Raw genomic sequence first — 21,174 nt, forward strand, 5'->3', positions numbered from 1 at the left:
TATTTTTTAATGGATGGAGTAATTTAGATAATAAAATATAATTTATTTATGAAAAACAAAATTTTTAGTACCAATTAAAGAAAATCTATATAGTTTAAACATCGTTTTGTTGTTTAAGCCTAATACATTCATCTAGCACATGGCAGATGTGTAAACTAGTATAACTGATCTCATGAATTTGATTACGTTAGATATATTAATGAAGGGAGATCAACTTAATTACAATAAAATTATTTAAAATCTAAAAAAACACTAACCCTAACACAGATTTAAGAATAATTATGTAACTTGATTAACGGTTTATGGGTTCCCTAAATTCATTTATGGCCAATTTCCATGGTTCCAGTTTCACCCTCCCATACTTTGCGCATTTTTAAAACTTGGTACTATTTCCAAAACCATATATAGTTTAGTGCATCGATATTTGCTCATTAAAATAAACCAACAAACCTTTTTAGCATTAAAATTACTGATGCACAAGATTGGATGACACAGAATCTAACCTAAAGCCATCATTAAGGACACGCACATAGATTAATCAAAACATAGTAATATGATAAGTGGTAGGGATCTAAAACTTTAGCCCGTAGCCATGCAACTTTTGTTCAGTAATTTGGTCTAGCTTTTGGATCATTTGAGGAGTCAAATGATTCTTAGCATCTCCAACTTCGCCTCGTCTGAAAAAAACCTTGTACTCCTCACCCGATGCCAACTTCCCGGTTTTGTTAACCTCCAAATTGCTCAAATTCTCAAAGCTGCATAGTTTTTGTATACCATCCACCGCACCTCTTGTCTCTTCTTCATTGGAAAATGGGCATCCGAGGAACTGAGCTAGCTTCATCAGCTGAAGTTTGGGCTGCTCTTTCATTTCCTCGTATTTCAAAAACAAGACTCTTTCAGGGTTTTCCAAGCTTTCTTTCCAATACCCTAAAACATGGTCCCAAAACGGTCCATACAAACTCACGCCTCTGATAAACTTATCGAAGGTCACTTCAAGAGAGTTGCTTCCCATATCCTTGGTTCTCAGCTTGTTCGTGAAGTGCCAAAGCGATACGAAAGTATCCTTTGGGTTCCTACATAAGTAAACAAGCTTGCAAGATGAGTTCGTTGCCGATTCTGGCAATGAAGCAAGGGGTAAATGAGTTGCGAATAGCCGTGGAGATGTAAAAGTGGTGAAGTTAGGAACTTGACTATCAATGTAAAGCCCATACTCCAAAAATGGAACAAGAATGTGAGGGTTCTCTGAGAGCAAAGGGTGATTATTATCAGTGTTGGGATACTGGACTCGGTTCATCAAGGCAAAAACAATAGCCTTTAACCATGTTGTTCCCGATTTTGGAGTGGTAACAAGGAGGATATCAGTATCCTGAGCTTGAAAGTGGTTTTGGCAAGTAAGCACTGCTTGTAACTGGCGAGTGGTGTGCCAAAAACCCTGATATTGATGGAGGAGATTGGCAACCCAACCTTTCTCTGCTGGCAGTGAGGATATAAGCTGCTTGCATTCTGGGGTGAGACCCAATTCTAGCAGGTATTTGGGAACATCAGAAACTGGATCTTCAGCTTGAGTATAGCAATCATTTTCAGCTGGTAATGAGGATTTGAGGAGCTGGCTTTCTTCATTTTTATTCTGGCCCTCTTCTTCCAGGTATTTAGAGAGAGAAACTGTGGGAAGTGGACAAGATTGAGCGGTAGACATGGTTATTTGTTTTCCCTATTACTTTAGAATTAGATGGTTTTTTGTAGAAGGTTTTCAGCGCTTTTATAATGGAGAAAGCTGTAAAACACTACTTCACAAGACAACAACAGTGGTAAACCACCTGGTGGTCGAAGTTTTCATCGCTTAGGTTAGGTTGGATTTGGGTTTAGATATTATGTGGCTAAATTACATCAATAGTCATTTAATTTTAATATAGTTAACAAAACAATCACTTTAATTTTAATTCAATCATTCAATTTTTAAAATATAAAAAAATAGTCAATAATATTATTGAAAAGTGACAAATCATTACCATTAATATTTTCCATCACATGTTTAACAGGAGTTAGCTTGCCACATTGGATGAGACAAAGTTGAGTGACTATTTTTTTTGTCATTCTTTTTCCGTTTTTAATAAATGGTCTAATATTTTTATTTTTTGCGTAAATGACCCAATATGTTTATACTTCTTTTTCCACATCCCAGTAATCTCTATTTTCAAAAATAGTGATATGCTTCTTCTTATTCTTTTTCACTAACACAGATATGCTCAACTTTTAAAAAAAAAATGCAGTTTCCATTTTTCACTTTCCATGAAAGAGAGATAACAGTCAATTTTAAACATCATCATCATCCATTAACTACTGTGGATCTAAATCTCACATGGGTATAACCAACAAGATTCATTAACTGATAAATTAGTTTCCGTTATGCTTGTAATAGAAAATGGTTAAAATAATTGATTTATTTTTTTCGAAAATTAAATGAGCGTTAGAGTGATTGTTTTGTTAATTGCATTAAAGTTGAGTGACTATTAATGTAATTTACCCTTATTATATTTACATAATTTATATATTTTCAAAAACAAGTATAGGTTTAAAAGTATATTTAGTCTTATATTTATTTTCTCTTCAAAATTTTAAGCACAAACAATTAAAAATATTTTTAATGTTTTAAATAAAAATGTGTTATATATTATTATGTATTTAATTTTTACATTATATAAATTATATAATATATAAAAATAAAATAATAAATTATAATATTTAAAAACTCGAGTTGCGTGATTCCAACTTGGAATGTTGATTTAATTATTTGAAATAATTCTTTCTCAGGAAAAAGAAATTGATGAAATGCTTGCTGTAGGAGTTTAGGCTCATATTTATCTTGGTGTCATAACTTGAGAATTTTCCAATTAGAACAATTTGTTATTTCTTAACTCCAGATGTTGATTAATCGAATAAAATATAAAAGAAAGGTTAGAAATAAGTAGCTCAATATCTTTGAGGAACTTCATTTTCTCCACATTATCTTTATTACAATATTGCTACTATGATAATACATAATGTTTCTCTGTTTATAAGAAAGATGTATTTGGAAGAATAAACATTTAGGGAATTGAATATCAAGCAAATGTTATTTTTAAATTTTTATTTTTTACCTTCCAACCTTTAAAAAAAAGTCATTTTAGTCATTCATTTAATTTTTCACCTTTTTTAGTCTTTGAACTTGCATTTTTTGTCAAATCACCCCCAAATAGTTGAAAAGTTAGCGTTGTTAACTTTACTGATGTAGCGTATACGAGAATTGTCACATAGGTAGCATGTCATCTTTTAATTAATTTTTTAAAAATTAAAAAATATTTTATATTTTTAATAATTTTAATGATTTTTAATTTTAAAAAATAATTTTTTTAAATTTTTAAATTTTTAAAAGACTAATTAAATCCTGATGTGTCATCCACGAGACAATATGCATTCATGCAATGTTAGGAAAGTTAAAAAGCGTTAAATTTTTCATTCATTTTGGGGTAATTTAACAACAAACGCAAGCGTAAAGGCTAAAAAATACGGAAAAAAATGGAAGGCTAAAATGACCTCTCTCTTTTTTTTTTTGTAAAGTTAGAAGACTAAATAAATAATTATGCATAGATTTTTTAATGATATATTCATATATACATATTATTATTGGTGGATGAATTTTTTTTCTTTTATCTTTTTATAGTTTATGTTCAGGATTCATAATTGTCTCTCTCAATAATATTATTTTTAAAATTCAAAGACTTGCATTCTCTCTTTGAGAGTACACTGTACCCAAAACTTGTTAATATATACTTTATTTACTTGAAAATGTAAAACATGAAATATTTACTACTTTATTCATAAAACATGAGATTAGTTGAATTTTTTTAACATGGTGTGAGAGCTTTCTATAATAAACTAAGTTTATATTTTAAGATGAAGATAGAGAGATAAATAGAAACATCATTTTCTCCTTTCTTCTTTCTTCTTTTGAAACTTTCTTTCCGATAAAAAGAAATTATTCCCAACAATGGCGAAAGCCACTTTGTTCTAAATTCCTTATCGACACAATGATTACGTTTGAGTCCATTTTCAAACTACAAATTATCCTTTGGATCCCAAAACTTCAATAATATGCTCAGTTTTTTGTACAAATTCATACCATTATTGGTTTTAAAAACTATCTTGCAAGATAGAAGTACACATTTCCTTTATGGTATAAAATCCCCCCCTCAAAAGAGATTTACACTAGAAATTAAGTTAAAAAAACTTGTTTATTTTGTTTTATTTTGTTCAGATGAATTTAGAACATACTATCAATTTGTTAAAATATTGACCACCTAAACTAATTGTCGAACTATCTGTTGCAGCATGAATTTTAATAGTGTATATAACAGTCATATTATATATTTTTGTTGGCGATTTTTTACTTGTAAATGCTATATTATTTACTTTGATATTTCGAATTGAGGTCGCGAAAATTTTATAAAATCAAAATAAACGTAACGTGTAAGAGTTCATGGAGCATAGGAAACTTTCAAATTTCAATTAGATGAGGGTGACTATTTTGACTAACTAGATATGGAGTTTAATCAAGAGTAGTTATTTTAATTCAATATACAGCAGGATAATGTGGATAAAGATTGAAGTTGATTTCTTATGCCTATATAAAGGGTCGATTACCTCATGTGTGATTCGTCGATTAGAATTCTAAACTTGGAGAACATGGTATTTCCATTGTATTTTTCACTTGGTTATTAAAATTGCTTATTCCCTTGTTAAATAAGGGTGTTTGAGGGGAATGAGTGCAAACAATTGTATAGTAGTGAGGCTGCAATTATCCTTCATGAGAGTTAGATAGATTGAACTTAAATTACTTGTACTAGAAAATTGTTTAATGGATTCATTCTCTACACTACTAGGATTTTTGCCCTTAGTGAAGTTATTTCTTCTTTGAATTCAATGTAATATTTTGAACTAGTTGGAATAAATTAAATTTTCACGTGATTATTTAATATTCTTTGTATTATTATCCTAAATGGTTTTTGCAAAATGATTAAGCAAATATGGCTCATCAATTACCTAAGGTTTAATTAATACCTAGTTGCATTATAAGGAGTATTTATAATATAGTAGATAAATTATATTAGTAGAAAATCTAATTAGCCCATATTCCATGGAGTCAAAATGAGCAAATGACTCGTGTTAAGATTATTTTTTCGTTTATAAGTCCAAACAGGGAGATATTTTGTCTTGAATATGAATTAACTCCCAAGATAGAGACATATATGTGGTTGTCTAGATTAACAATACATTATAGTAGACCCAAGATGAATTAATCATATATCTATTTATGGATTAATTCAATGCGACTTACATAAATCATGAGTAAGTGAATGATGATGTATGCATAACCTATATGATTTCATTTATTGGAAACCTATTTTCTCAGAGTAGTAAGATAAAAGTTGGTATGTTGGGTTGCAAGAAAATCCTAGAAGTAGGCACAAAGATGTATGTGACCCAATGAACATTAGTGTGTGAGGAGGTTATCAATCTTACATAATGTTCATAAATGATTATTTTATAAATGGACCTGTTTACCTAATGCACTGCAAGGGTGAAGCTTTTTAAAATTTTATAGAGTTATGTGCGGAGGTGGGGAAACTATTAAGTTTGCTTATTAAATCACTTTTGTAATATCCCGAATTAGGGCCTAATCGGAATAGTAGTTTCGTGACCACAAATCCGAGATAGAAATAATTATTTTATAATTATTTTGATGATTATGATATGATTGCATGATTGTGTGAAAATTTCGTGATGAAATTCTATGCCTAAAGTGCTTAAATTGAAAGTAGGGACTAAATCGAATAAGTTGCAAAACTTGCATTCTAGAAGTTTTTAGTATGAAATTGTTTTGGAATATTAATGAGGAGGTCTTAAATAGAAATTTGACCAATTTTAAGTTCATGGACAAAATTAGGACATGGAAGGAATTTTTGGAAAGTTTAGTAGTAAGGGTATTTTGGTCATTTAGTTATTAAAATGAATTAAAAACAAAATTAAAAGCCAATTTTTGTCCATCTTCTTCATTAGGCCGAAATTTCAAGGGTTATCCATAGCTAGGGTTTGTTTCAAGCTTCCAAGCTCCATAGTAAGTGATTCCAAGCCCCGTTTTTAATGTTCTTTACGTTTTGGAATCCAGATAGCTCGATTAAGCTTATGTTAGCAATAATTCAACCTAGGGTTTATATTTGGAAAAATACCCATAGGTGAAATTTGTGTATTTTGATGTTTTATGATAGAATATGGGGTTTTAAATTATGTTAGACAACTTGTACTACTCGATTTTAAGCAAAAACGAGTAAAAGGGCTTAATCGGTAAAAATACCTAATAGTCACAAGTACATGTTAGAGTGAGAATTTGATGTTGCCATAGAAGAGAAAAGTGATCAGCATGTTGTAAAACATAATAATAAGGAATAAAGTTTAATCCAGAGCCTAGGGGCAAAAATGTAAATATGCAAGTTTAGGGCAAAATTGTAATTTTGCCAAAATTTGAGTTAAGGATTAATTTGATAATGTGAGTATTAAATAAGCTAAATGTGTTATTTTAGATCAAGAAAGACGTGGAATCGACCTCAATCAAGGAAAAGAAAAGATTGTGGACTAAATTGCAAAATCTTTGTATTTTGGTACCAAGGTAAGTTCATGTGTAAATAATGTAGCATAATTGTTATTTTTAAGTTATTGATATTAATTATGTGTTATGCTGAAATTCATTATGAAATGTATGCTTTGTGGTTAATTTCAAATAATATGTAAAATATGTGAGCTACTTGTTAAATATAATTGTTACCGAGTATTGATTTCGACATTCTACAGAAGACGGCAAGGATAAGTGTTCGAGAAAAATCCCGTTTGAACCTTAGGAATAGATTAGGATACAAGTGACATGTCACTAGGATGGTTGAGCATCCGAACTCGTTGAGTTGAGTCCGAGTTCACTTATGGATGCGAATGTCCGAACTCGTTGAGTTGAGTCCGAGTTCGTGAGATGTAACTAGGCATCCGAACTCGTTGAGTTGAGTCCGAGTTCACTTATGGATGCGAACGCCCGAGCTCGTTGAGTTGAGTCTGAGTTCGCTTATGGGCGGGTTACATGATTGCTTGATTGAATATGTGGCACTTATATGCAAATTATCCATGTATCCGAATTATATTCCGATGTGTTCAACGGGTAAAGTTTTACTCAAATGGAGGAATACTCGAGATGAAAAGAGACGTATTGGTAAGTGATGAGAAATGGATATTTTGGACAGGTATGTATTTAACCCTCGGGTTGAGTGTTGATTACAACCACGATAAGGTAATAAGATGATGAAAAATGATTAAAAAATGTGATAAGTGTGTTGATGATATATGCTAATGTTGATTAGTTTGATTGTTTGTTATGTTATTTATTATTTACATATGAACTTACTAAGCATTTATGCTTACTCCCTCCTTCTTACTCATTGTAGTTTTGGACAAGCCAGTTCAGGAGTCGGGATAGGTCGAAGGCTCAGCCACACTATCCGGAAGATTTTTGGTAAATGGCTTGTAAATTTAAGTATGGCATGTATAGCAATATACTTATTTTGTGTAAATGATCTTATGATATGGTGACAGAATGGTTGAGAAAATATTTGATAATGATAAATTATGAAAATGGTAAGTTTAGATGATGTTTGATGTTAAGGAAAACTATTAAGATACTTAGTGCATAAAAACTTATAAAAAGGATAAAATTTGCCATAAACAGAATACTGCAGCAACACTGACGCGAGTTTGAAAATTTACTAAAAATCATAGCAATTGAATTTGGTGATGGACTACATATCAAATTGAATCTTATTATGTCTAGTTTCACGTGAAACAAATGAAACAGGTAAAGGAATTATATGTTAGAAGATATTTGAATTTTAGTGAAACAGGGTCATAGGAGTTTTTGAATCCCCTGTTCCAACTTTAGAAATTCACCATAAATTATAAAGATCTAATTAGGTGGTATATTTTATATCTTCAGAATCCTTATTGAGTCTAGTTTCAGTAGAAACAAATTGCATAGTCATATGAATTTTTTACAGAGAGAAATGTGGTTCGTAGTAAACAGAGGTCAGACCAGTCGAGTCCTAAAATAGGGGTAACTTTAACTAATAAACTGTACTAATTGGCCCAACCAAAAATTATAGAAAAAAAATTAGTAGATAGGTATATGAGTCTAGATTCAGGGAAAATTTACGGATCTTAATTTTGAGTTTTGTAACTCGAGATATGATTTTTCTTGTGACTGTGACGCAAGTAGCTTAAAAGCTGTGAATGTAGAAACAATAACCCAAAGTTCTAAAAATGTTAAACTAAGCTTAGTAACACCTCATACTCGACTCCGGCGACGGTCTCGGGCGTGGGGGCGTTACAACTTTGACCTGATCGAGATGAGGAGTATTCATTAAACGAGTCCATAAGTTACATCATTGAGAAAATGATTCGTTCTCAGTTGATTGCATTAGAAACCCCGCAATAGAATAGTGTAGTTGAGTCAATGTTAAGTTACTCACAAGTTCCAACATCCTTTTGAGGATATACACTGCAAACGACTTACTATATTTGGAATGATGCGCTAACTAAATCAATACTGAGAACTTCATACAAAATGTGGCATGATGGGAATCCCAACCTGATTCAATTTAGGATTATTTCAATGCTTAGCGCATGTATTAGATAAGGATGCTAAGAAGTTAGACTCACAGATGAAATTGTGCATATTTGTAAGATATCCAAATGAAAAAAAAATGGGAAATATTTTATAATTTGAAGGACCAAATGATCAAGGTGTCAAATCATGCAACCTTCTTAGAGGAAAGTTATATGAACAACTTTAGAGCTTAAAGTGAATTATTGGTAACACCCCATAATCGGTCCGGTCGTTGGACTCGAGCTATGGAATGCCACATTTTCCACCTAGATAACTCTCCAACTGAACACCAATCGTATCTCCAACACACCGCACAAAACATGTTCAGATTAAAGAAAACACAAGCTCGGAAACTCACATCATTTGCTTTATAGTACGTAGCAGTTGTAATATGCGAGCCTACATCACTTGCAAAAACTTAACTTCTGATTTTATGAAGACATGGATATTTGATAAAAAAAGAATTAAGAACATGCGAACCCTAAATTGTGCAAAATAATATACCCCGTGGAACACAGTAGTTCAACTATCAGGCATCAGGGTTCTTGCCTTGCATAGCTCAAGTATACTAAGTCTTCGTTGAGTAAGTCTTCTAAAACAGGAAAGGTCTTACGAACGACCCTTACGCGTTTAGATTTTGTGAACACATTTCGCAGGTTTTCTCCTATTTAGTGTATTGTAAGTTATTCAGGGTTTGAAGGTAGTAGTTCACCAATCGTTAGGGTTCGTACTTAGTACAGTTTGATAACCTTGTCACATTGCAACAAATTCAGTGAACTCTATATAAGTTAGTCAATTTTTATTATTTCATGCTTTTGCTTATGTCAAACACTCCGTTAGAAATTAAATACTTAAGCATAAACTTGTAAATTCAAAAAACATTTTATATATTTAAAATTTAGGTATGTATATATACTTTTATCTGTTTGCAAGAGATATTAAGTAAAAACTAAGTCTTAAAACAAATGGTGAAGTTTATAGATAGAAAGATATCTCTAAACCCAAGTAGAATCCCACATTGCCTTTTAGTCCAGAGTTTGTTTGTACCAATTATTCACTGTTTATGGCTCACCTAGATCACTCGCTTCGCCACTACTCACTATGCAGTCTAGCTGCATCTAGTGTTTAGTAACAAGTGTGTGAGCTCTCGAAAGCCCAATGATTGTAAAGGAAAAACCACATAGCACGCAGAAAACATATGTTAAACAAAAGCTTTAACAAGGGTACTGAATTGCGAACTGGGTTCGCGATACTTACTCGAAGCTTGGTCCATGGACATTTACTATCAGTTAGCTTAAAATAGTAAAATCCGATAATTTGGAAAACCCAATCTTATTCACATGTTATTTTCTATTGGATAAATGGATCACCTTATGACTTCTCACTTTGACTTAAAAAGTCTAACATATCCCATAAATGTAGCATTAAGCTAAGACTCTCGATCACACCAACATATCCCATTGAATGGAGCTTGGCTCGACATTCCTTTATTTCTCCTAACCTGTCCCAAGGCCTCTTACCCAAATCATAATACATAAGGATGAGTACTTACAATCCTATGGCATGCCATTATATCCAATAGTTACAGTATCAATACATTTTCTTAAACATAGAGCTCACAAATTATAAGGAGCTCGCAGAACACTGTTTATATCTAGCTCGCAATATGATATCGCATATCACTGTTCATAAAACATATATTTAACACAATCACAAAATAGAGTTTAGAGAAAACTTACTCTCGAAACTTAGGGTAAAGCCCTAAGCTCCTGATTACACTATAGTTCGCACATATAAGTGGCAATCCTTGAACAATCACTAGTTTGCTGAAAGCTTTAAACAAGCTTCGCCTTTCACTTGCCTTTGCTTATAGAGGGTTATGTCAAGTTTGCAATTTCACAAACATAAACAAGTCACTAACAACACATTAAAACTCATTCATAAACACAGGCGAACATAGGTTCACACATGCTAGCCTTTTGGCAAACCTAGTTTCTTTTATTGCAAACTTTACTATTTACTTGTAAATTTCTTAACCTAATACAGAAATAGAGCCATAGCTTAACTACTAAGAGCTAACTTCCAAGTTCTTGCTTTCGCAGAAACTTGAAAACAAGAGAAAGAAATAATCGATAAAGAAATTTTAAAGAGTTTTATCATTCAAAAGAATATGAAATTTCAATGATAAGAGCTTAATTTATAGGCATTAAGTGTTTTGATGTTCTTAGGATGCCCTAGTTGCAATAGAAGTAGGGAAGAGTTATGTGCATGAATGGTGTTGTGAAGAGGAAAGTAACTTGACTTCCTAAATTTGGTATAACTGCTCTTTGGCTACTCCTAATTTTAACTCTCGAACTAAACTAGCAACCAAAGCTCGTCAGGCCCACTAGTGACCCCAGCTCGCCAGGCTCCAAACTACTAGGCCCTATTCCAAGATGTTACAACTCTCCCCTCTTAAGGAATTTCATCTTCAAAATTACTTATGTCAGAATAGATAAGTATATTCCTGTCCTATTGCTTCCTCAGTTTCCTAAGTGGCATTGATTGTTTTGTGGTTTTGCCACAACACTTTGACCAAAGGTATTCTCTTGTTTCGTAAGACTTTTTCCTCATAAGCTATAATTGCAACTAGTTCCTCATCATAAGTAGAAACAGGTTGTACCTCAATCTCATGTTTTAGTGATTGCAATTATGTCTAGAAGTATCGTTTCGATAATTTGCAATTACTTAATTATGAAGTCAGTCTACAAGAAGTACCATGATGGTAAACTCCTTATTGTATACTCTTTATGAATGGAATTCATCCAATTGCTTTGTCCAATGACCTTTTCATGTGTATGTTACCCTCATATGATATCATTGATTCCTTTGAGTTAACTCCGTTCACTCAATACAATCCTATTTCATCTCATTGTCACCATTATGTCTTCTTAATGATTAATATGATCACTGTCAGCAAATGACAATGATAAATTACTCGTTCTAGAACGAGCAACTCGTGGCCACGTGCCATATTCATCAATATACAAAATGCCAATGAAAAGAAATCATTAACTTTTTAATTGAGCTATGAATTCTACTATTGCTAGTAAACCCTGCCATACACAAGTCATGTACCCAACGTACTGGCTATGGGCTCGATCATCTTTAGAGCATAAGCTTCCACTTATATCAAAGCAAACGAGTTGCATACACATGGTCAGTGACTAACTCAAACTTTAGGTAAATCACACCATGAACGTCACAAGTGAATTAATTCATAAATAAGTTCAGAATTAATTCATCTTGGGTCTAGTCCAATGTATCATTCTACCAATGAATATATCTATATCTCTACTCATAGAGTCAACTATTCTGATAGCCAAGACTAGCCATATCCCTAATTGGAATTGTAGACGACATAATAATCCTTCTCAGAATTTGAATCAAATGCTCACTTTGATTCTTTTACAAGATTACGGACTCATGTAGATTATCTACTGGAGTAAGTTTTCTTTCTTGCAATGTAAACGTTCTTTACAATGCCACTTATCTTTAGTTTGAACTTTAGACAATCAATGAGCTAATATTTTATTGTCACAATTTAGCTATGCATGCAAAATATAAAAGAAAAAAATACATAGTACATAATAGTGAAATATAAAATTAAATTTATTTATTTATCGTTCAAATAAATAGAAAATAGTGACATGTTTACTACAATATGAGCACATTTCCCAACAAATATAAAAATCAAAAGAAGAAAGTTTGCAATTCGTTAAGATCCATATATGAACTCAAGTAGGCATCTTACTCATTGAATCTAAGGTTTGATTAAGCAATCAATACCTATGCATTTTATCAGAATGATGATGAACCTTGTTTAGTAGTTAATGATATCTTGCCAATTGGGAACGATGTTGAAGTATTATCATTAGTTAAAATTTGGTTAACACAACAGTTTAGTTTGAAAGAATCAAGTGAAGCTAATTATGTTATAGGTATTCAAATCCTCAAGGATTGAAAGAACAAAATCATAGTTTTATCCCAACCTTTATACAAAAATAAATTTTCTAGAACATTTTGCAATAACTAATGCGAAGAAAGGTGCAAAATCTTTCGCATCAAGGTTTTACATTCTTTGGAAGACTTGTAACATCTTTTACCCATCTCGAAGTATGAAATGGATAGGAGGTGCTACTGAAACAATTGGTTAATGGAATCACTAAAAAATTTATAAACGAAACTTTGAAAAAATTAAATAAGATCATTTAATTAGGTTAAAAACAACTCGAAGGTTTTAAAATCATCCTAAAATCATTTAGAAATATTTTGTGAGTGACCGGAGGTGTTCAAGACTAATCTACCACAATTTTTTGTGGAAAATTATAATTTTTTTCCAATTAACGAGCTTGTTTTCTAGTCATTTTATGTTTATTTTTTACATTGTCAGTTTTATTAGCTTAGATTTATTTTGTTGCAAAATAAGCATTTATACTCATTTTTTGTTGTTTTGACAACCCGTTACGCCAACTTGGGCCTCAAGAACGACTAATAGGCTATTTGAGTGTGTAGGGTGTGAATTCAAGCCCAAGAATACAAAAGATGACACAACTGTTGTGACACTAGTATGCAATGACGCAACATTAAACATCGAAGCTGCCAGGGTTGAAATGGGACGGCGTCACAATGACATGATAAGTTTATGGAAAAAATGGTTGTTTTATAGACAAAAAATTGGGATTATTTCCTTAATTAAACCATATCCATTTAATAGTATATTATATTAATTAGATTTAAAGTGTATCTAGGGTAGTGTGGGCACCAAGCAACATCTATCCTATATAAGATGAAAACTTGCATTGTTGTTACTAAGCAACAAATAAGGGATTCGAACAAATGCCAAAGTGAAAAAAATGAACGTCTCAACCTCGCTCAAACGAAAAGAAAAATCGACATCTTAAAAAGAAATTTGCAAGAGTAGCATGCCACAAATAGAATGGATGATAAAATGGATGCAAAAAATGAGCCCAATTCTTCAAGAATTTGCGTGGTAGAACAGTATAAGAGTACCAAATTATTCGCCACACATGATTTGTTGAACACATTCCTATCATGAAGCAGCACAGAAAGAAAGCGCAGAAAGGGAGGATAGCAAAGATGACGAAGGTGAAGAGGAATGGAATGAGATGGATTTCAAGGACGAGAAGGATTGAAAAAACTTTTATTTTTATTTTTTGCATTGTAATTAATTTTGGACAACTTTTATTTTAGGAGTAGGTTAACAGTAGATTTTTAAATATATTCATTTTCCTTGTTGTTTCAAGTTTTCTTTGTAGGAACATCACACAAAAGAAGCACGACATTTACAAGCTTGCAATAAACAAAGGAAGGAAGCACCCACCATTAGACTATGGTAATGTCATAGTAGTGCATATTAGGGACAATGTGCTATCTAAAGTGTGGGAGGTAACATAGGAAATTTATCTTTAATTTTTTACACTTTTCTTTTAATTTTTATTGTCAAATGTGTGCTTGAGCTTGTAGAAATACAAGTGATTGGTTAGGAGCTTGTTTATAGGTTGATTGTATTTACTATAAATTTGACATGATAGTAGATTATTTTAAATTTTATTATTAGACTACTAAGTTTTATATATTACACTATAAATACACATTGAACAATTGAATATACTAAAGGATATAGAGAATATAGGGAAATGAGCATGCTAGTATGTATAATATATTGTTGAATTTGTGATTCTTTGATTGATTAAATTTGTGAATATCAAGATACCTAGGGATGAGCTAAGGAATTGTTTAGTATACACCCAAAGCCAAAAAGCTAACCCTATTTATTCATCTTTAGTACCTATATTTGAGCTAGAATACATTTCTTGATGAACCTTCAATACAAAACCCGAGTGAAAAATGCTAATTTGTATTTACCCTTTTTCCTTGGTCCTGAACTGTACGACTATAAACATTTGAGCATACGTATTGAAGGTTAAGTAGATACATCAAGGCAGATTTTATAAAAATAAGAGTGAAATAGGAAGAAACAGGGTGATATAGTGATTATATGTTAGCCATTATGTGTCAAATAAAAGAAAAATACAAAAAGAAAAGCAAAACGAGTAGAAAAAAGTGCTTGAAAAAGAAAAATAAAAACATTTGTAAGAGACGTACTGAAAAGGGGAAAAAATGTGACAAAGTCACAAAAGTAAAAATAAAAAAACTTTTGAGCTAGCTGTAGTTGCTATATTATGTTGTGACTTCTTGTATGGAGAAATAAGGAATGTGAGAGAAGAAGAAATAAGGCAGTGAGTGGATAAGGGTCACTAAAGAGGAGAATAGGAAACAATACAATGTGCCAAACTATTTTTGTACTTGAAACTATTTTGATGCTTACTGTTTTTGAATACCATACCTGTCCAAAGCCTCAGAACATTACAAGCCGAAAAGCCCTATGTGATTTAGGTGGACTTATTCATCAATTGACATCATATCAAATAATTACATTTACGACTACTTTTATTCTTCTAAGATCATCAAATTTCCTACATAATTTAGTGGTGGATCTGTACATTTGAAAACCTTAGGTGTTTGATATTAAAAGTGGTAAGTCACTTACATATCATGTCAAGACTATGCGTAAATATGAAATACCTAATTATGCACTCTGAAGCCAATGTTGTACTATACTTGCTCAAGGGTCATTTCTTAATTGTTTGTTTTTGTTTTCTTTGTTTAAGAACAAGGAATGACTTAAGTGTGTGGGAGTTTGTGCTATCGTAATATGGTGTAGTAGATTAAACTAGTTTTCACACTTGAGAAGCTTGAATACAAGAATTTTTATTATGTTTTAGTCAAGTTTAAATAGTTTAGTTTACATTTAATAAAATGTGTCTTTTGAGTCTTTTATTGACCTTAAGGGCCAAATGAGGCCTAAAGGTGAGCTAACATACTTAGTTAGTGTGCAGGAGGCCATGCAAGGGAAAATGAACTCTATATTGGTCACTGTGTTGCAACACAGGGAGTTCGAGGTCGTAACATAAGGAGCAGAATGCAAGAATTGCCATACTATCTTTAGTTTCGCGACATAGCCGTAGGATGTCTCAACACACCCCTGAAGCCATCCTTGTACTACACATACTACCCTCGATGTCATGACACATGCATTAAGGTGTCACGACACCAACCCTATACGAGAGATAGTTACGAGCAATGGGTGTTTTGGTCCGCACAATCAAAAGTTAAACATGACAGCATCAACTAACCTAGGGTTGAGGATGATGGCTACCCTAGCTCTATAAATAGGCTCCTAAACACTTGTTAAAGTACAAGATTTGATATTCTAAGTTTTTCTTTGTAATTTAGTTTTCGGTTTTTTTTCTTTCCCTTAAGGTTTAGATTTCTTTTCAAATCTTCTCATTTGTGTTCTTCAAAGAACTTGATTTGTAGACGCAAACAAATGTTTGAGAATTTCTATGCTTCATTAATCAAATACAATCAAGATTCTCTCAACTTCATTCTTGATTTATTTTTCATGCATATATTTATCATCAAGTTTACTATGTTTATGGATTTCATGAGGAACAATCGTCTTATGGGGGATTAGTGAGTGGAGGTGTGATTGATTAATTATTATGTAGGGTTTTCTTAGCGGATCAGTTGTTCAAGAGAGGAAGAACTCAAGCCTTAGGCTTGATAACCCTAGGAAGTCATGTAGGTAGGAATTAACCCAAAATTGGTATGGCCTATTCGTAAACACTTTAGCCCAATACCAATTTGGATTGTGAGATTGATATAGTTTAGTGGAAGATCGAGAGATGCTGCTAGGGTAACGACTAGTTGATTGAGTAGAAAGTTGAAATAGGAATTAGTTATAATCACCAAAGCAAGCTAATCACCCATGTCTTCGTTTGATTGAGTTTAGAAATTTATTTTTCGAAGTCCCTTTTATTCACGCAGTTTTTAATTTTTTATTTATAAAATCCCCCAAAATCTTTCCTTTATGTTTTATCGTAATAGAATTTACTTAAACTACTAATTAATTCTATTTTCATTTAGGTTAGCTTTAATTTAGTACTTGTATCCCTTCGGTACGATCCTCGGAGTACTTACCTACTTCGTTGTAAAACTATATTTTAATCTAACCGGTATACTTGTGGACACTGCCTCAAATCTATATGTTTAGTTGCAATATTCACACTCTAGACGTTAGTACATTTGGAGATAGTCAATCATCTTATCTAACTCGTTTGATAACATGTTGGATGTTTAGTTGTTAGCTTGGTAGATTTGATCGCACTCATATGGAGGTTTATTCTGCTCACGTAAGGGTTCCTCCAGGTACTTGCTTTTATCTTTGTGGTCATAAATCTCATACACATTATAAGGTAGCTCATCCAGATGTTCAGGCATATTCTATTCGTTGTTATGACTCCAGTGATTTTTTAAAGCTTCATTCAACCAAATTTGTCTTTCATTATTGTGTCAATCATCATACCAAAAGGACAACTCATTTTACTCAGGCCAGCTATCGCCATCATCAAATTTATCTATGTGTGCATATAGGTTCTAGGTTTAAGGTTTGTTGGGCTCAATTATTTCTTATGACGATATCTCTTGTGGATTAGAAAGAGACTTTGTTGGGTATTGGGGCATATCAATCTTTTTATCATCTAACTCATACAAAGGTTCATATGAATACTCTTCTTTTTCACATCCGCTATCCAAACACAATTGGTCCATTAAATCTCCATCAAACCAATTTGATTCTATGTCATCGTATAAATTATCCCACACCTTGCCTTCATACCAACTGTGATCATCATTAATTGCACTCATGATTAAATTTGCTTAATCAACAAGGAAAATAACAAAATAATGAAATAATGAAAATGAAAGTAAAACCAGAATAATATATAAAAAAAATTAGAACACTATCTAAATTTTTCATCTTTTGACTAATATTATTTACAAAGTAATTGATTCAATAACAATCATCACTATCGAAATTCTCGACAACGACACCAACAACTTGACTGCCTCTTGATGTACTATCATCGAAAGTGAAAATGTTGCTACAAAAGATAGGAAAGTAGGCGGCTTTCGCAAGTATACGGGTCAAGTTGTAATATAGTTTGTTTAGAACAAAAAACTTGGTAAGTATTCCATGGATCGTACCCTAGAGATTGCAGTTTGGAGAAAATTGCTTTTAAGCCAATTACCGAAAATAACTACTAATCTACTTGAGTTATGAATTAGTAGTGTTAATCTGGAAGCAAGATAATAACAATAATAATAGCCAAATAAATTTAATTAAACCTAAATCTATTCCTAAGTTCATGTATCAACTTCTCTTATCCCTTGTTTTGACTATGCAAGTTCTTTCAACCTAGATCCAATTGTTTTACCTGATTAACAATTTATGTAGGGTTCTAAATAATTTGTTGCTAATTAACCTAGCAGGGCTTCTCAACCTTCTACTAACCTAACTAGTCGGGAAGAACTACTCCCCTCAAAAAGGGGCGGGGTAAGGTTTTCAAGGATAGGCAATACTAATTTCGGGTTAATTCCCACCTATATGAATTCCTAGGGTCGTCAAGCCTAAGGTTTAAGTTCTTCCTTCCCTAACCACTTGTACACTAAGTGATCCTTGGTAGGCAATACCAACTTCAGGTTACTTCCTACCTAAATGACTTCCTAGTGTCATCAATTTTAAGGTCTAATTACACTCAACTAGATCCAACCAATCCAAATTAAACATTACCTTTCAATCAATTAATTAGGTTAATACAGTTGAAACATGTGAAATACATATAAAACATAAATTGATTCTAGTCTTTACACAAACATTCAATTTAAAATGTTAAAGAAATATATATATATATATATATATATATATAAAGAATAGAATAAAAGAAAGAGATGCTTATAGATTTAGCAATGAATGGTGGCTCCGAAACAATCTCTGCTCGTGAAAGTCGCACTTCGAAATAGGATCTTCTTATTACAATAACAAAAACTAAGAAAAAAAATAAAAACCTAAGAGTGCTCCTCTCCAATGTGTTGCTCTAAGAGAGTATTTATAGATTACATGTATCATGTACTAACTAGGTCAAGTAAGGACGACTAAGCATTTTAATTTAGGTTGTGTAGACGAAAACACCCTTGCTCATTAAATTGGCCTACTCGCAGCTATGTCGCGACACCCTTAAGCCTGTGTCATGACATCGAAGGCAATTTGATTTATTCTTGGTGTCTTTAGGGATATTTGGTGATACCATCCAGCCTATATCGCAACATCCTCGGCAGGCTACTCGTTGGGTAATCTACTTGTTTTGTTGTGACATCCTAGCTCTGTGTTGCAACATTAGGAACATTCCACTGTCTTTTTGCCCTCGAATGATGTCTTGTAGACTTAATCAATAGGTTAGTATTCCTTTAGGCCTAGAAGGTTATAAAACACAAAAAATGCTCATTTTATTCACTAGGTTCTACAAAGGGAAACTTAATAAAAAACTATATTAATTTGCGATAAGACTAACTCGTTAAGTATAAAATTGGGCCTGATCTACTACAACAAATTGTGACAGATCAAGAGGGAAACAAATCCCTTTTGTGAAAGTACTATGGCGAAACTATAGCACGGAGGAGGCCACATGGGAACCGAAAGACGTATTCGTCAACAATATCATCATCTATTCGAACCAAGTAAATTTTGAAGATAAAATTTCTTTAAGGAGGGGAGAATTGTAACACCCTAAAATATATAGGGTCAAAAGAAATAGATAACCAAGAAATGACATTGTCTGTTAGTTAAGTAGTTATCACACACCTTAGAAGTCCTAGGTTCTATCCAGACCTCTCCCATTTCTTTTCTTTTTTATTTCAACAAACTAAGACGTAAAACACTCCTAAAATAAATATTAAATAGGGTAAATACTCCATAAGAGTGGGCAACAAACTGATTAGTAAAGCATTATCCTTTCTCATAAGAGACTTGCATTTGAGCCTCACAGTTCCCTTCCTTCTTTATTTTTTTCAATAGGCCAATTCTAGGGAAAATTACCTAAACTGCCCCTAAGGTGCCCAAACTCTAGATATTTAATCCATTTTTTTAATTAGGCTAAGATTTTTCTTCCTTTCCTAATTCTCCTAGAATTTTGCTTCCATATTTTATATTTCTTCCCTCTTTCTTTTCTTTACTTTTCTTTTCATCAAAATTTTATACCATTGCTGAATTTTTTTTATTACCCCAAGTTAAAATCTATTCCTGATTTTAACTCATTTTTCAACTAAATTCGTGATCGTTATTAGAAACATTCTTCGATCGTTGCCAAGAATCGGTAAGAACATTCCAATGGCGATTTTAGAGACTAAATTCCTATAGATTTTCCATCCACACTAATTTTATGATTGATTAAACAATCTTTTACAAATCTTGCCGAAAATTTCTCGTAATCATAATAAATCTTAAAATTGATATTAATTCTTGCATAAATTTTGTTTGAATGACTCGATTTAGGTACCTCAAATCAGATTTAAGCACGAAAAATGACGTTTTAGATCTCGGAGTCAGGTGTGTGTTGTTTTACAAGTGAATCAAGGCAAAACCATGCCTAGGATAGGGCCACACGGGTTTGTAAGCCACACTTGTAGACCACACGAGCATGTGGGCCACACGTATGGACCACACAACCCCTTACACGACCATGTCTCCTCTGAAACCCTTGGCTAGTTCGTGAACCACACGGCCAAGACCTTTCCAAATGGCTTGCCACACAACTGTGTCTCCCATGTAACTTAAATTTTGCAATTTCCACATGGCCACAGTTTGGCACACGTACGTGTAACCCCTCCACACGGTTGGGTCACATGGCTGCATGTCCCCTGTTCTCAGATTTTACAGGCTTTTCCCAGAAATTTTATGATTTGATTAGGTTAGTCCATGAATGATTTCTGAACTATTTTATTGTTTTTAATGTACCCAAATAAATCCCTAATAGTATGAATTATGCTAAAATACATGATTGAATGAATTAATATTGTACTTATATATAATTGCATGATTTGTGAATAGTATATATGACTATTGAATCAATATTCTATCGTACATACAACATACCTTATGTTAATGTTAAATCAAACACATGAAAAGCATGACTTTTGCTACTGAATTGCCATGTATAAGTATATTAATTGCTACCATATTGATCTATATTAAATATGTCACATTGCATTTCATGGGGTGGGACAATATGAATGATGGAAGTTTGGCATTCTATCTGTAAAATTTTGTTGTGCAACCACAGCTAGAGTTAGATTTCATTTGCGGGTACTTGTTCTGTACCCACAGCCAGAGGCAGATTCCATCTGCGGGTTAATTGTTGTGTAATCTACAATTTAAAGTAGATTTTATCTGCAAGACATTTGTTGCGAACTCACAG

At 32.5% G+C, this 21,174-nt stretch overlaps 1 protein-coding gene across 1 annotated transcript; it reads right to left on the reverse strand.

Annotated features, from left to right (window-relative positions):
* Positions 1-437: 437 nt before the first annotated feature.
* On the reverse strand, positions 438-1,840 carry LOC108463282 (cytosolic sulfotransferase 5-like). The gene has a single exon (XM_017763230.2). The coding sequence runs from the start codon at positions 1,694-1,696 to the stop codon at positions 572-574; it is 1,125 nt and encodes a 374-aa protein (XP_017618719.1). The 5' UTR covers positions 1,697-1,840; the 3' UTR covers positions 438-571.
* Positions 1,841-21,174: the final 19,334 nt, after the last annotated feature.

Source organism: Gossypium arboreum, chromosome 13 (assembly GCF_025698485.1).
Source record: "Gossypium arboreum isolate Shixiya-1 chromosome 13, ASM2569848v2, whole genome shotgun sequence".
Classification (NCBI taxonomy): Eukaryota; Viridiplantae; Streptophyta; class Magnoliopsida; order Malvales; family Malvaceae; genus Gossypium; species Gossypium arboreum.

Coding starts and splice junctions, on each gene's coding strand:
- LOC108463282 (XM_017763230.2), bottom strand. CDS start 1,696: ATGTCTACCGCTCAATCTTGTCCACTTCCCACAGTTTCTCTCTCTAAA.